We start from the raw sequence: 15,011 nt of genomic DNA, 5'->3' as shown, positions 1-15,011 counted from the left end.
AACTTTGGTGATATGATAATTCTTTTTATAAAAATGAACAAATATGTCGATTTGTCATACGTAATTCGGCGAGATGGCAAGACAGGTCGGCGAAGGTGATATATAATCGACGGTTATCCCCTTCTGGCTCGGATGATATGAGATTTTGCTATTGGCGTGACTCTGGATGTCGCAGGTAGGAAGGTTAACTTGCTTGCTGTGTGGTCAATTAAGTGTGTTTGTGGTCTCCATGGAGATTTGTGTATACATATTCTTATTGGTATCTAGCACACTACAGATAGAGATAGGTGTTTGTCGGGATGAAGGAGGATCAGGGCCCATACTCAAAGGGCCTTCACCAACAACCATACTGGACGACGAGATATGTATTTATGCAGACATATATCAAGGCAGCAGAGAACCTGTAAACTGAGAGTGACGTTTGAACTTCCACAGACATGTTCTAATGGCCAACATAGCGATTGCTGACAGAAGCACGACACCAAGAAAAGCCCTACAACGGCCAAAAGAAACCACGCCATGACCGCCCCGCTATTCCAGCCCATCAAGCAGGAAACCCTGCCCTAAACGGAGCACCGTTATACCCGAACACCAATCGACAGAGGCCAAATACAGGCCAAAGGGGTAAAAAGGCCTAATTACTCATATTATCCAAGCAAGGGAGAGAACTGATTGGACATTCTACCTTGCATATAGCCGTTGTGACAGGGTTAGGATTGCCTAGCAGTTATAGGGCTCCACGAACGCTGGTTTGCGGAAGCGACGTCAGCGAATAACGTTTGTTGGATCTCTTTGTTTGTGAATGTAGAGCAGATCCCGTTTGTCTTGCGTCGGGATTCGAAAGCCGTACTTTTGTCCGGGATCGTATGTTCATTCCAGAGTCCCTGTGAATGGACAGGGTCATCCCCCCCACCTCCTACACTCGATTGTCCTACGGCTGTTCTCTGTATAGTGGGCAACGCTTCGGTTTGTGGTATATTGATTCAAGCCCCTCATGGTTGGCGATATCGAGGTGAATCCCCGTAGCTTCGTGAATCTGTGTCCATATTAACTTTAAGGTGTCGCTTCGCAGGATTCGCCCCCAGCTTCAGATAGCGACTGGGCCTCGGCGGATGAGGCATCGCTAGATGTAGCTACGTTGGCGTCAAGTGTTCTGAATTACGAGTAGGTGTATCCTCATTCCAATCTTCATCACGCATGTATCTTCAGAAAGGCACTAACCACAGCGTCCACAGGTACAAGGTAAGACTCGCAAGCCAAGTCACTCTTGATCTCCGGTACGAAAGATAAATGAGCGCAGAATGGTCGAAGATATCACGCCTATCGCTCAGGCGCATATTTAATGGTATATGAGTCGCATCCGCATCCTCGAAGCAGGCAAGATGGCTTAGAAAGGTTCAGCCAAACGACGAGGAGGAGCAGGACCGCATGGACCTCCTCCATCATATATACGCCCTGATCCTCGATGGCGAGCTGCACATGGCGCCGATCAAGTCCCACCCAGAGCGAGTCCTCGATTTGGGAACGGGGACTGGGATCTGGGCGATGGACTTTGCTGAGTGCGTATTGATGCTTCTGGAACCTTTCTTGGGTTGCATTTCGCTCATACCATCCGGATTATAGTCAGTATAAATCTGCCGAAGTACTAGGTATGCTGCTGTCTGCTTGTTAGGAATTATTGATTGACTAGCATAGGAAACGATCTGAGTCCCATCCAACCGACCTGGTAAGGATTGCCTCGTTTGTGTTGTTCAGTGTCAAGATAGCCAACCTTAACTCCGTAACGAGCCTGAAGGGTCCCCCCAAACCTCCAATTCGAAGTCGACGACTATGAAGCAGACTGGGTCTATTCCCGGCCCTTCGACTACATCCACGGTCGCGAACTAGCAGGGGCTGTCAGCCACTTCGACAAACTCTTCGGACAAGCCTTCCGACATCTAAAACCGGGTGGATACTTCGAGATGCAGAGCTTCCGCGTGGAGGTATACGCCGACGACGAGTCCCTCGACCGAGCACCATATACCACAAAAATGTGCTCATTGATACAAGAAGCCAGTGCCAAATTCGGAAAGCCGATGGCAAATATGGACGAGTGGGCAGATATATTGAGTAAGGAGGGGTTCGAGGATGTGACGTGCAAGATTGTCAAAGTGCCCATTAGTCCGTGGCCGCTGGAGAAGAAGCAGAAGGACATTGGGAAGTACTTCCAGGCGCAGCAGATGCAGGGCATTCAATCTTATGTACCCGAGTTGTTGCAAAAAGTTCTGACGTGGGGGGCGGACGAGGTTGAGGTTTTGATGGCAGGGGCGAGGAAGGAGTTGTTGGATACCACAATTCATCAGTATGGGAAGTTGTATTTTGTGTATGGCAGGAAGCCGCGTCGATAGGTGTGGCTTATATGTCGGATCTGTTGTTGGCGTTCTATGTCTTGTGCTTTTATTTAATGAAGTCACGATGAAAATGACGATGGGCTCTTCAAGATTTTGTCGTTGTTAGCTTGAAGTATGGCCACCCTGAACAACATGGCTAGGAGGTCTATCAGGTTACTGTGAGTCCGTGCCATTTTCTATTCTATACTAGCTTGTATGGTGCAATTTACGTTAATACCTTGAGATTTTAGATAGAGCCAAGGTTCCGATAAGTAGATGTCGAGTCTACACAGAAAAGAAGGTCTAAGACATGTGGGAGGGATGAGCAAGGTCGTCCAACTACTTCTGTATCCATTTCATACTAGCTGATGCTTCTCGTTCAATGCCACCATAAGTAAGCGAGAACCTCTTGGTCCAGATCAGGAAGCCGAGAAACCATATTATAGACCAAATATCAGGCACGCATCCCGTCACCCATAACGACCCGATTTGACTTCCCATGTCACAATTTTGCCTTGTATTAATGCACCTTCTAAAGCTGACAGCTAGTTCCCTATGTAAGCATCCGGAACCATTTTGCTGATGTCGCGTCCCTTTATCATTGCGACGTACGCGGGTTCGCCGTCATACTCGGTTCCTTGAGAATTTGCGCGGCGATTCGCCCACTGCATGCAATTTAAGCCAAAATAGGATACCGGCCTCGCAAATGCAAAGTCAGCGTGATGCAGGAGGATGGTTTCTGCAACCCGCTGGAAGCTTGATGATAGATATACCCGCATACCCCTGTTGTGCTGTCCCTGAATGCCTAGTACCATGCCAGCAGACCAAGACTTGACAATGAACTATAACTACAACGTACAAGAAGAGCAGTGGATGGCCTTGCCGCTATCCAATCGAGATGCTGCCGTTGATATTTCACGGAACGTATCTACATGGCCCCATCCTCTGCCAGAGCCGTCATTACAGTGGTTCATGGATCCGTCAAGCCGCAGTGAAGTGCCAGAAACGCCAGTTCAGTGGGTTATGGATGCTTCTGCATTCGGCCACACTATATACCCATCAACACCATGGACAATGGATTCTTCAAGTTCCAAGGATCTCACAGGACCATCGATACCATGGGTAACAGAACCTTTAGACCTCGAGAGCTCTACAAGCTCATCAATGCCCTGTATTATGGATACGTCAGGTCTCAAATGCTTTCCTGAGCCGCAGATACCAGGTCTTCTCGGGCCTCCCATTCTTGCAAGCCCCTCAGAGCCTCTTACTCCAACATGTTTACACATTCCTGACGTACCCATGGAACCACCCTCTCGTGATAAGCCGATCCTTTCTTCCCCTGGAAGCAGCAGTAGCCATCCGAGTTCACCCCCCGAACTCGTTTTCGCCCACATCGCGCCTGGTGATTTCACCTCTCTCTCACACTCCAAATGTCCAGTTCCTGGCAGATCGACAGCGCGTCTCACGACTGCACAAGGCTCTCAGCGGCACTATCGCCAACACGCTAGAAGTTTTTTCTGCCACTACGAGAACTGTCCCCAGTCAGCACCTGATCCACAGAGCCCTAGTAAACGAGGCTTTGCCACTCGAAAGGATCGAGACAGACATGAGGCCAAACATAAACCGGAAATCAGGTGCAACTGGCGAAATCAACAGGGCGAGCAATGCACACGGCTATTTAGCCGGATGGATAACATGAGGGATCATGTTCGAAGAATTCATCGGCGAAAGTTCTAGCGGAAATTCTTTCGTCCTGGATGTCACTCATGTATTTCTAATACTTTCCCCAATACGGTGGTTTACGCTTTCGATCCTACCCAGCCTGAAGAAAGCCGGTCGTTGTGAAGTGCAGAACTACAACCCAACACTTCTGAATCTGCCATTCAGTAACTTGTTTATTGGTGTCAATAGACCTTCTTTCCGAATCAACCCATGCAAGTACTATCAGCTCGTGATCTGATCTTATAAGGTATTTGTTATCCACTAGCGAACTGTCCAAGGGGCCTAGTTCTGGAGTAGATATTGCCAGATCAATGATTGAGATACCTGGGGTATGCTTGGGGCCTGCTAGGAATATCTGGTTCATTATTGATATATAGATTGGGTCTGCTGATCAGATCTCCTGGTGGTGCTGCATCGATATGTTGTTCAGTCTGGGAATTCCATAGAGGGCTGTGAGGATTGAAATCCCCTACTGCAAGACATCTTCCTTCTACTAGCGGGTCCCATTCTGCATCTTCGTGAACGCGCCAATATCTACGGCGAGGGCCATACCGGCAATGTCCGTCTCCTAGCCAATTATCATAGCAATGGACTATTTCTAAATAAGACTTCCTATTCCTCCTAGGTGTTGCTCCAGCCACCACCGAACAATGTCTAGAAATAAAGTCACAGATATCCCGTCTCACCGAAAGGTGTCAGTCGAGGGGCATCGTCTGTACGGAACGAGGAGCTTCCCCATCTAGTATCATCGCCCACAGACATACCAATCCTTCCCTACATACAATCCGCTTTGGCGTCAGCCTTTTCTCGCTCTACATCTGCTCTCTGATCTAGGCGCACATCCATCGCGAGTACCGATTAAGCAGTCGCGCGAGTGACTCATAAAGATATTCATGGGCAGCAGGAAGCTTCTTCCGAGGGTGTTGATCCTGGGTGAGCCCGCAATCACACAGCGACGCCCTTTCATCCCCGCCGATCGTGTCCGATGCAAGGAGAAAACAGTCATGGTGGAGCGAGTCCGCAGGAAGAGCGGTCTGGAGATTGGATATGTCAGCTCACCCAGGCGGCATTCACTCCTTTCATGGAATTGCTCCCTATGTCTGTTCTATCCGGGTGATTGCGATGTGAGAGCAAGCTGCACACCGGGACGACATCGGGTGGTAGAGAAATCGATTGGCGTAATGTCTTTCAGTCTACCTGTGTCTACTAAGTTGTGCGAAGGAGTTATACAATAGACTAAATATAGAGAAAAGGGAAACGACTGAGATCACACGTAATTCGTCACAATGCACTACAGCACCTCGGAAGTTGTCAATGCGGGGAGTATGGGCTTCTTGCAATCTTTCATGGATTCTCTACTGCTGGTCGATATGTGTACGTACTACCCGAAAGAAACTGATATGCACTAAAGCTGTCAAAATGGTGGATGACAGCGGAACCCGGATGCCTAATGCGTTAGTGCACGCAATTCTATGCGGATCCTGTTTGCCTGTTGACAGGTCATGCTAATGATCCTTCGCCTCTGGCACTGACCCCCATTTGAATTCTCAATCCGGGGCAGAAACTCGTGCTTAATGTTCAACTTGAGCTCCCCTCGGCCTTTAGAAGGGAATAAATACGAGAGAGCATACACCAAGATCCCGATAAAAGTGTTGAATGGACATGTCGGAACATGCGGTCTGAATGCAGCCGGTAAGTCCAATGCATAAGCAAATAGATTGACGATTATTGATGTCGATCCATAGCAATTGATTGTCGATTTCTAAGAAAGTATTGATCAACTAGTTATTGAATCCACGCTGCGTTTATTTTATAGGCCTTTCTTGTTGGCTCCTCCCGCTAAGCAACGTATAAAAGGCAGCAACAGAGCATGGGATTTTCTCATCATCTTCTCAATCCACTATTGCCCAGTCATAACATTCACCCTCTGGCGTATTGACTTTGCTGCAGTCAAAATGAAGATCCAAATCCTATTGTCACTTATGACTCTTGGTCTCGCTCTCGGCGAACCGATCCCCAAACAGGCTCTCTCGCAAAGACAGACAGACAACACCTGCCCTACCAAAATGAGCTGCAGCACCTTTAAGAGCGAGTCGTTCCGATTATCACAATGGGTAAGTGTATAGGAAAGCACTAGCGACCCTTGGCACTTTACTAAGATATATCCTTGTAGGCGAATGCCATCTCCCATAATGCGTCTCAGGGCAAACTGGACGATGAATTGAAGAAACAAATTGCTGAATTAGAGGCCGAGGGTAAGAAACTCGAGGCCTGCAGGTAAGTTATTATGCGTATCCTTTTGCTAATTCGGTTGCTGATTATTACAGACCCGAGGGTTGTTGATAATTCAGATTTCCATTCTGCTGTACAAGCAAGGCGCCTACGCAGCTGGATATTCAATAGTTCGGGTCTAACAAGTCAATATAATCCATCTGCTTTTTAATCAATTGACCACCCATAGTTGTGCTTTATTTATTTTGCTTCCTGTTTCTCATCCTTGTGCCAGTTACCAAAGACCTAGAATCTCTAGCATGGGTAATGAAGATCGATGGATATTAGTTAACTACGTAGGCTTTCCTGTTTGCAGTCACCAGGCAGGTTCGGAACCAAGATGTAACTTATCAACCACCGTTATCTCAAATCTCTTGTTTTCTCATACTTCTGTATGCTGAAGTTATCTCTAACCGAGAGGAGTCGATGGGCCAAAACCTTTTGAGTATCTCGAACTGTCAAATAAATGATCAAGACAACTTACCGAGCGGGGGATATCCCAGTGCTACATCGAAAACCTGCTGATGCCCACTCCGCTGACGCACGTTGAGATGACATAGAGCCAAAGAGTCAAAATTTCCGGAGGATTCAGGAAGGGCCACAACTATCGTGCTTTCCGTGCAGATACACTTTTGGACCAAGACGTCGCGGTGTCCCTCCGAGATGGTACTGTAATCCGGGCCGATGTCTTTCGTCATATCAGGCAGATACCAAGCTCCCGGCGCTTATTGTGTGGAGTCCATACGGGAAGGAGTGGAAGAGGTAAGTCACATCATTCTACACCCAACGGGAAACATATGGATGAGACTGCCGCCTACTCATCGATACAAAAGGGTTTCTGTCGCTGGACATACCAGTCCCCGGCCGTGTTGGGGTGCCTCAGGATAAACATTCCGGCTTTATTCACTTGCTCTAACTTCCACTGGGTTGAAACAACTATCGTCATTGATCCTCTTTTATGGGCTTCTGTCGCGTGGTCTACTCTTCTATAGCCTCGCTGGATGCCCTAACTCCACAGCATAAGTTTCCACTGCTGCCGAGTGGTCAACTTATAGTCAAATAGCGGTTGGATGCCAGCTTCAGAAGCCTGAAGATCTGATTATTAGTATACGCGGGAAAATATGTGACCGTTATATTTCTTACCCAAGGGGAAGAAGAAATGACTAACTGGGAGCGAAAATATAGTTATTACCTAGAGAAACAGGCGGAAAGAGAAGGGTAATCTTGTTTTCTATCATTGAAAAAAAAAATCTACAATTACGAGGCAAATTCAGGAGAGCAACATCTGCACCACCTCCTTTTGCTTTGTTAACACCTTAGACAATTTGCTGCTCCACCAGCAATATATGCTTTAACGTTGACGATCTGTCGGCAATGGGGAGCCTCAGTGATCAGTAGGATCTCTAGTATACGCCCAACCGTCCATAGCCAGTCTAGTGCTTAGTGGTATGCCTTGTCATTTGACTGCTGTCTATCGGAGGAGAATGGTTGCCCAAGTACAATTGGCCGGATCTCCCCGCCGTCTACCTTATCCATGGTTAGGGCTTGCTGGACATGTGCTCTACCTCCATCGCCCTAGGGTCAGGCATGTCCAACTTCTATCTCCAAATGTTGTACGGAGTATCTAGAATCTACAGCCATCTACGTGAAATGCAATCTGAAGATAAAACGGACATTCATTCGATGGACAATAGAACCTATGCTAGTGCGAACCTAGTGAGGACGGACTCGAAACGTTAGCACGGGGGCAATAGTCAAGAGAACGCAGAAACCAGCAAGATTTAATAATATCCTCAGACGATGTCGCTCTTCCAAAGCAAGGTATGGTGTGATCATGATCTCTGATAGATGACATTCACATCGGCAAAATAGTGTCTAATCACGGTATGGAGGCAGCGGGGAATAAGTGCTAGGCGTTCTGACTTACCAGCTAGATCTCGAGCGGAACAGCAGAACCTATCCTCAAACGTTTCGAGAATCACGAAAAGGATGAGAGAGGAATGCAAGAGAGAACGAGTATGAGGCAGTAACTTGCTTGCTTTTATATCCCGGCCAAGACACAGAAGCAAACAAGTCTCACTGTCTTACGAGATATCTATATACCCTCCGACTAGCGGCTGTCATACCGATGATCGTACTACGCAGTACGACCTGTCAGATTGATTACCGGAATGGCCATTCCCCACGAGGCTCCAGATCTTGTAGTTAACCTGGCCTGCTACGCCCTCCTTTGGTGTAACGTGATGAAGGCCAAGATATGGCCCGCCTTCAGTGGTTGATGAAGCGTACTCTACCGAGTATACAATGCGGGTCCATGCTCCTGCCAGGTAGACCCCAAGTAATTCACAGTAAATAGCCCTTATGACCTCATTACACTATTCAAACAATCTACTCTGTATGTTTAAGCTAAATTCGATGAACGAATGTATACATGTGCATCCCACTACATCTCCCAGTCCCACCTGCAGACTGCTACCGTGGGGAACGCTGGAACATCAGTGGGGCACACTAAATTTATCGTACTGTTCCGCTCTTCTCCACTACTGCAAGCCGAGCCGTCTAGCCTCTGGCCTTGCACCAATCATCTCCTCGCAAGTTGGGAGGTTCTCCGGGGATGGCTCATAATGGCTCATAGTGGCTCATGGTAGCTCATACTGGATCATGGTAGCTCATACTGGATCACGCTGGCTCATACGAACGACACCTTGAAGCACTCACGGCACATAGGTCAGGTGCATAGGGCAAACAAAAGCGGGCCAGCTATAATCTTCCATGTTATGGACATGTAGATACCGGCCTGAACTTTGTGATATGGTAATACCATGATCCATCGCTTAATTACCCCGAAGTATGGGTTATTTTCGCCGAGATAACAAGGAAAATATGCCGATAAACTAAACAAATCACCAGGTTTAGTTAATTTACCTCTAATTTTGTAAACTGGGCCCTCATACATGCCAACGATATTTGACATACTTGCTGAGTCGGGTCATCCTTTCCATCGTAGGGCTGGTTGCTAATTTTTGGTTTACGCGAATACAACATTCAAAATAAAATATTCTCAGAGTTTACTCATGACTTCATACACGACATCATAAGCCCTTATCATATGTTGCTAAGGCTGGCATTTTATGCGTTGTTATTATGTGCAGCAGATTCGTGGTGTCTTCGATGAGTTCCGTGGCCTTAATATTCCAAGACCACGCATATAACGCCATTGATAGTAATGGAAGATCTTTATGTCAAACAGCATACTACAAGGGCACACAGTGTAGAGATATGTAAGTATCTCACTATGGATAGTGTGTTTGATACTTATGGTTCTGCATGTGCGGTGTCACCCCTCATAACAACCAAGGGCAAGGCCTTGGATATGCCTTGTGTCACATTCTCTTTCAGTGGATATATCTGGTTCCTAGGCTAACAGGTCTGTTCTGAATAATGCCGACTTATAGTCGCTAATACTCTATAGCCGACTATAGTGCCTGACACCACGTCAGATACTCCGGTACAAAAGTCAAGGGACCTTGCCCCGAAGTAAACCCACGTGTTTCTAAACTCCACAACTTCAAGCACAGAACAGGAACAGCGCCGTATCGAGGATACTCAAGGACAACCAGTCCAGATTCGAAATTTATAAGGGTATTCAGTAGTGCTATACACCTTAACCTCAGTTGCTTCAAAGGAAGCCACTGGATATTGCAGAGATGAAACCGGGCTTATGATGGCGGGATGTGAAGACGCAATACTGTATACTGGCTCTGTGATAAAGATAACAATTACTGCATTTTTTACTCTCCTACCGCCGGTTCGGAGTTACCGAAGAGTATCAATCAAACACTGGCAAGGCCAGCCTTAGGGGATATACCAATATTCTAGCGAGCAACGTGTAGTTAATTCGCTTTGAGGTAATTCAACCCCGGCCTTCCACCCTCAAAACTCGTTGCGAAAGAAATAACTAATCGTCATGCCTAAACAGGGAAACTTGCTTCACCTATGAGCGAGACGTCATTACTGTCCACTCTAGTCGTGAGCTGTACAATTCTGGGTGTATGTCATCCCCAGGCTGAGCAGGGTTCTTTACAACCTAATTACTCGTCAGGGGCCACTCCACGAGCCGTGAGAAATCGTGTGTATGTTCTTGACATCCTGGAGACTGCATGGACATGAGAAACCAGAACAGCAAGCAATCTAACCTCACATGCGAAGACATCGTCAATGGTATAATTCATCTACTCGCATTTAGCACTATCTGTCTGCATCAGCCCTGCGTTCATGGGCTGCGCTTAAACATCAATCATTGGAGAAAGACCTTGAACCAACGTCATCAGGGAATTCCCTGCATACCGTGAGTAACACTGATTCTGTCATTCATACTTCCTTGCATATACATTTGCCGTGACTTGTTAGATGCATACATAATGCTCTATCTTATTATCCTAGTTATTTCCCAATCGGTAGTCCTGCAGCAGAGGCGGACTCGAATGACTCGTACCACAGCCAACCATGATCGACGCAAGCCATAGGGCTCAACTTCATGAGGCCTGACAGTGGCCCACTGCCATCCTCCTACCATGTAAACGAGGATGCCAAATGATGAAAGTGGTTAAAAAGGTTTGGTCACAGCCGTCACCGTGCATTAGAAAAGGGTCTGCCTTGAGGGGGTTTATTGGTCAGTATCACCATCGCATCCCTGTATGTTTGTCCTCCATGAGACATCGAAGATTCAGAAAACGACGGAGATAAGATTTGATCACCGGCAGGTGGGAAGTCAGCAACACAGGTATATAGGAGAAGGGGGTCCAGTGCAAGATAATCCGATATGAGTTCCATCTTTATCGAGGGTGCAAAGAAACAGCCGTAGCTAATTCAGTTACCCCAGGATTCCCACCTCAAATACCCCCGAAGAAAGCCTTGTCTGAAACATACAAAATGCTCAAGCAATCGATCAAGCTCATGAGCTCCCATGAGGACAACGACCTCGTCATCTCCAAGACGGATATCGCACTATACATCACGCTCAGCGTGGCTCTAAGCATAGTCATCTTCGTCTCAACCCACACTTGAGCATTTCCAAGAAATACAAAGCCCACCAAAAACACAAAAGAATACTTACGACGTAGTATATTTCACTATCTGCGTCCTCCCCCTCACGATCAATGGACCTCGTTTTGACGTGAGGACCACGGCTTCAACGTCTTGACGAATCGATTGCGTTCCGTTCTCCCGGCGCGAGTGTGACATTTTGCATATTCATGCATGCAATGTTTGCTTTAATATTTAGAAGTGCCCTTTTGCGACCCCTGCTGATTGGATGTCATGTTGAGTTACGGTCTGTGTCTAATGACAGGGATATCGTGGTCTTCAGCGGGTTTGGCGAGACAGGTGTAATAAACTTGTTTATCTTGTTAACGGTTTTGTTTTCCATATCTTTGACCCATACCACGTGGACCAACAGCCCTAGAAGCACAACAGGACATTTGTATTCTGCTCTTCTCTAAGTCGAGTTATTAGTCAACGGTAGGTGTTTCTGACTAAGGCCTGACTGTGTGGCATATTTCGTCGGATATTACATTACGCCTTCTGGTTTACTACTTTATTCTTCATCGCCAGCCAGTCTAGGAAGCTAGCAGGACAGTGACCTTAAACCTATGATTAACCTACAACAGCTATCTCCACACACACAGCCAAACCTTACAAGCCCTTTCAGCACACACACACACACACACACACACAGCGAGGCATACATTCTCTAGTACACAACATCCCTATAAACCCCAAAACAGTAAAGAAAAGAACCTACTCCCCCTTCAGAGTCTCCCTCATAATCTCCCCCAGAACCCCCCTCAGCCATTCCCTCTCCCCCTCCAACTGCCAAACATACAATTCCAGCGCCTCACACTCCTCCTTGACCTTCTGCAGCTCGGCCTGCACGCGGGCCATCCGATCGAGCTGTCTCTGGCTGTATGAGCGTGTAGAAGAGTAGTGTCCCTCTCTCTGTCTCTGTCTCTTGTTGACCCCGTTTTGCGGTCTCTCGTGGGTCGAGGTATCGGGGAAGGAGGGTAGTGGGTTGGATGAGGTGTCTTGGCCTGGGTTGGGGGTCATTATTTATGTTTCTGAGGTTGGTTAGTTTGTTAGTTCCTTGGTTGTGAGGTAGTGAGTGTGGTCTAGTGGGGAGGAGGAGGAGGGGTGGACTGGTACTCTAGCTTTCCAGTTTCTCTGTGGATGTGAACTTTTGGGTGGTTAATATTGGTATTCCAGTAATGCTAAGTGGGAGTATGTAAAATGAAAGATAGTATTAGTCTGTTTAGATGGATAGCAGGACTGTAGTCTATTCCTGGTTCATCACTCGTTAATCACATAGCCAGATTTGATGACTGGAGACAGGAATCCATTAAAACTAGAGTAGAGAGAGAGAGAGCTTGTTTCAACCAACAGAAAGGAAATCCGGAGCGGACCAGAATGGTTGATTCCATACGACGGTCCCGGAATGAGTCAATCATTAGGCTCAGGCCCAACCCTAACGAGGAGAAATAGCTTCGTCAGCCCCGGCGCCACTGCCTATCTAAATGGTAATTGGAGACTTAAGGATTTAATTGGTTTTTTTTTTTGTTTCGACCTTCGTTTACATCCAATAACAGTGTTACTAATACAGATCCTTATCCTACGCATGGATTCATGAGAAGATATTGGCATGAAACAGGCATCAATTCGTAAAGTCTAATTAAACACTACCCGGTACACTAAACCAAGGCCGATTAAATAAATCTATCTACTTAGATGATGTATCATCCTTGCTCTTCTTCACCGACACCCACTGCATACCCAGGACGCCCAGCACGGCACAGCAGGACAGCGCGACCGCGACATAGAACGTCTGATCCAAGGCCTTGTTATAGGCAAACAGCACCGCCTGGTAGAGGTGCTGCGGCACGAGATTCTTGATATCGGTGGCGCCGCCGGATAAGATGGCGCTGGTGTCTGCGTCGGGCGCGTACGTGGCCAGGTTGGTTCTCAGCTGATTGGAGAAGACGTTCTGGGCGACGGAGACGAAGATGGCGGCGGAGAGGTTCTCGGTGAAGATGACAACGGCGGTGCCGATGGGGATGTCTTCGAGGGGGAGCACGCATTGTGGGGCGGCGAAGGCCGTCTGCAGGCCGCTGCCCACGCCGGCACCAACCAGGAACTGGTAGCCGATCCAGTGGGCGTGGCCGGAGTGAACTTGCAGGGTGGAGAGGAGGCCGCTGCCGACGGACATGAGGATCACCGTCAGATAGGCGAAGGGCATGTAGTAGCCGATTGCGGAGGTCAGGCCGCCGCCCAGCAGGGAGAAGATCACGCTGCCCAGGAGCATAGGCAGGTTCATGACCCCGGACTTGATGGCGCTGGCGCCCTTGACGGCTTGCAGCCAAATCGGGATCTGGGATAAGGGTTAATATTGTTCGTTGTCTTTGGTAGATTGTCGGCAACTTACGTAGTACAGCAGTAGGAAGAACCCGGCGGTCACGCAGGAACCGAATAGAGCGGATCCCCAGACGTTCCGGTTGCTGAAGACACGGCCTGGGACTGTGGCGCGGTCTCCACTCTGATACTGGATGGCGATGAATGTGATGAAGAGAAGACCGGCGAGCACAAATAGAGCGATGATGCGGCCATTCTTCCAGGGGTAGGTGGAGCCACCCCACTGGAGGGCGAGCAGTAGACAGATGACACCGGGCAAAAGACACACGGTGCCTGGGAGATCCATCTGCTTGATCTGGTTGAGGAAACCAACCTCGCCCTTCTTGCTGCCGCGGAATGGGGCGATGAAGAAGGTGATGATGGCGGCGGGAAGCACCCCGAGAGGCAGGTTAATGTAGAAACACCATCTCCAGGAAATGTTGTCCGTGAAGGCGCCTCCCATCAGGGGCCCCGCGATGGACGCAATGCCGTACATGGAGCCCATCATGCCGATAAACGCCGGACGTCGGCGTGGCGGCACACAGTGAGCAATGAGCAGGAAGGAGCCGTTTCCGACACCGCCGCCACCAATGCCTGCAATGGCACGGCCGACAATCAGAGCCGTCGAGCTTGGAGCCACGGCGCAGATCAGAGACCCTAGTTCAAAAATGAACAGTGCCGTGAGGTAGACCCATTTCACGACGTAAAAGGTGAACAGCTTCCCCCATATCAATTGGAAGGCACAGTTCGTGAGGAGGTAGGCGCTGGCATACCAGCCTACGTCGCCGAGAGTGTGGAACTGGTCGGTGATCTTCGGGATGGCGCTCGAAATGATGGTGTTGTCGAGCCCCACGAGGAACATGGCAAGGTTCAAGCTTAGCACGATGAGCGTCAGCTTGAGTGGACCGGGATATTGAGGCTCGTCGTCTTGCTGGTCGCCGTTCTGGGAGACTCTGAGGGTTCCCGTCGAATGGGACTCCTCCTTTACCAACTGAGATCCATCGGGAGACATGACGGAGGTTGGTTTCTCCAGCAGTTTGCTCTTGGAGGTGAAAAGCTTCTTCATGATCGCGAGCATTTCATGTGCAGACTTCTCGGTGTCACCAGAGGAAAACAGGATAATAGACGACTTCCGATATCAGTCGTCCGTTGACAAGATCACCTCTATAGGATATCAAGGAGAGGCATGAGGAAGCCGAAGCTGTGACT

General features: G+C 48.3%; 5 protein-coding genes across 5 annotated transcripts; 3 read left to right on the top strand and 2 right to left on the bottom strand.

Moving 5' to 3' along the window:
• Positions 1-994: 994 nt before the first annotated feature.
• Positions 995-2,387, top strand: ABOM_005893 (class I SAM-dependent methyltransferase; the record flags this gene model as incomplete). The annotated part of the gene is made up of 7 exons (XM_022533022.1): positions 995-1,012; positions 1,073-1,164; positions 1,236-1,242; positions 1,402-1,559; positions 1,624-1,649; positions 1,696-1,726; positions 1,796-2,387. 7 exons carry the CDS (start codon positions 995-997, stop codon positions 2,385-2,387), a joined length of 924 nt encoding a protein of 307 aa, XP_022388945.1.
• A 795-nt stretch (positions 2,388-3,182) lies between these two features.
• ABOM_005892 (uncharacterized protein) lies at positions 3,183-4,106 on the top strand (the record flags this gene model as incomplete). Its single annotated transcript, XM_022533021.1, has 1 exon — positions 3,183-4,106. One exon carries the CDS (start codon positions 3,183-3,185, stop codon positions 4,104-4,106), a length of 924 nt encoding a protein of 307 aa, XP_022388946.1.
• Positions 4,107-6,046: 1,940 nt separating this feature from the next.
• On the top strand, positions 6,047-6,372 carry ABOM_005891 (uncharacterized protein; the record flags this gene model as incomplete). Its single annotated transcript, XM_022533020.1, has 2 exons — positions 6,047-6,205; positions 6,265-6,372. 2 exons carry the CDS (start codon positions 6,047-6,049, stop codon positions 6,370-6,372), a joined length of 267 nt encoding a protein of 88 aa, XP_022388947.1.
• A 5,789-nt stretch (positions 6,373-12,161) lies between these two features.
• On the bottom strand, positions 12,162-12,467 carry ABOM_005890 (uncharacterized protein; the record flags this gene model as incomplete). The annotated part of the gene is made up of 1 exon (XM_022533019.1): positions 12,162-12,467. The coding sequence occupies one exon, from the start codon at positions 12,465-12,467 to the stop codon at positions 12,162-12,164; it is 306 nt and encodes a 101-aa protein (XP_022388948.1).
• A 667-nt stretch (positions 12,468-13,134) lies between these two features.
• Positions 13,135-14,868, bottom strand: ABOM_005889 (MDR family MFS transporter; the record flags this gene model as incomplete). The annotated part of the gene is made up of 2 exons (XM_022533018.1): positions 13,135-13,782; positions 13,837-14,868. The coding sequence occupies 2 exons, from the start codon at positions 14,866-14,868 to the stop codon at positions 13,135-13,137; spliced, it is 1,680 nt and encodes a 559-aa protein (XP_022388909.1).
• Between the last annotated feature and the right edge of the window lie 143 nt (positions 14,869-15,011).

The sequence above is a fragment of the Aspergillus bombycis genome, assembly GCF_001792695.1.
Source record: "Aspergillus bombycis strain NRRL26010 chromosome Unknown contig00045, whole genome shotgun sequence".
NCBI classification, from domain to species: domain Eukaryota; kingdom Fungi; phylum Ascomycota; class Eurotiomycetes; order Eurotiales; family Aspergillaceae; genus Aspergillus; species Aspergillus bombycis.
The sequence above is the reverse complement of the archived record's forward strand: the minus strand, read 5'-3'. Positions and strand labels throughout refer to the sequence as shown.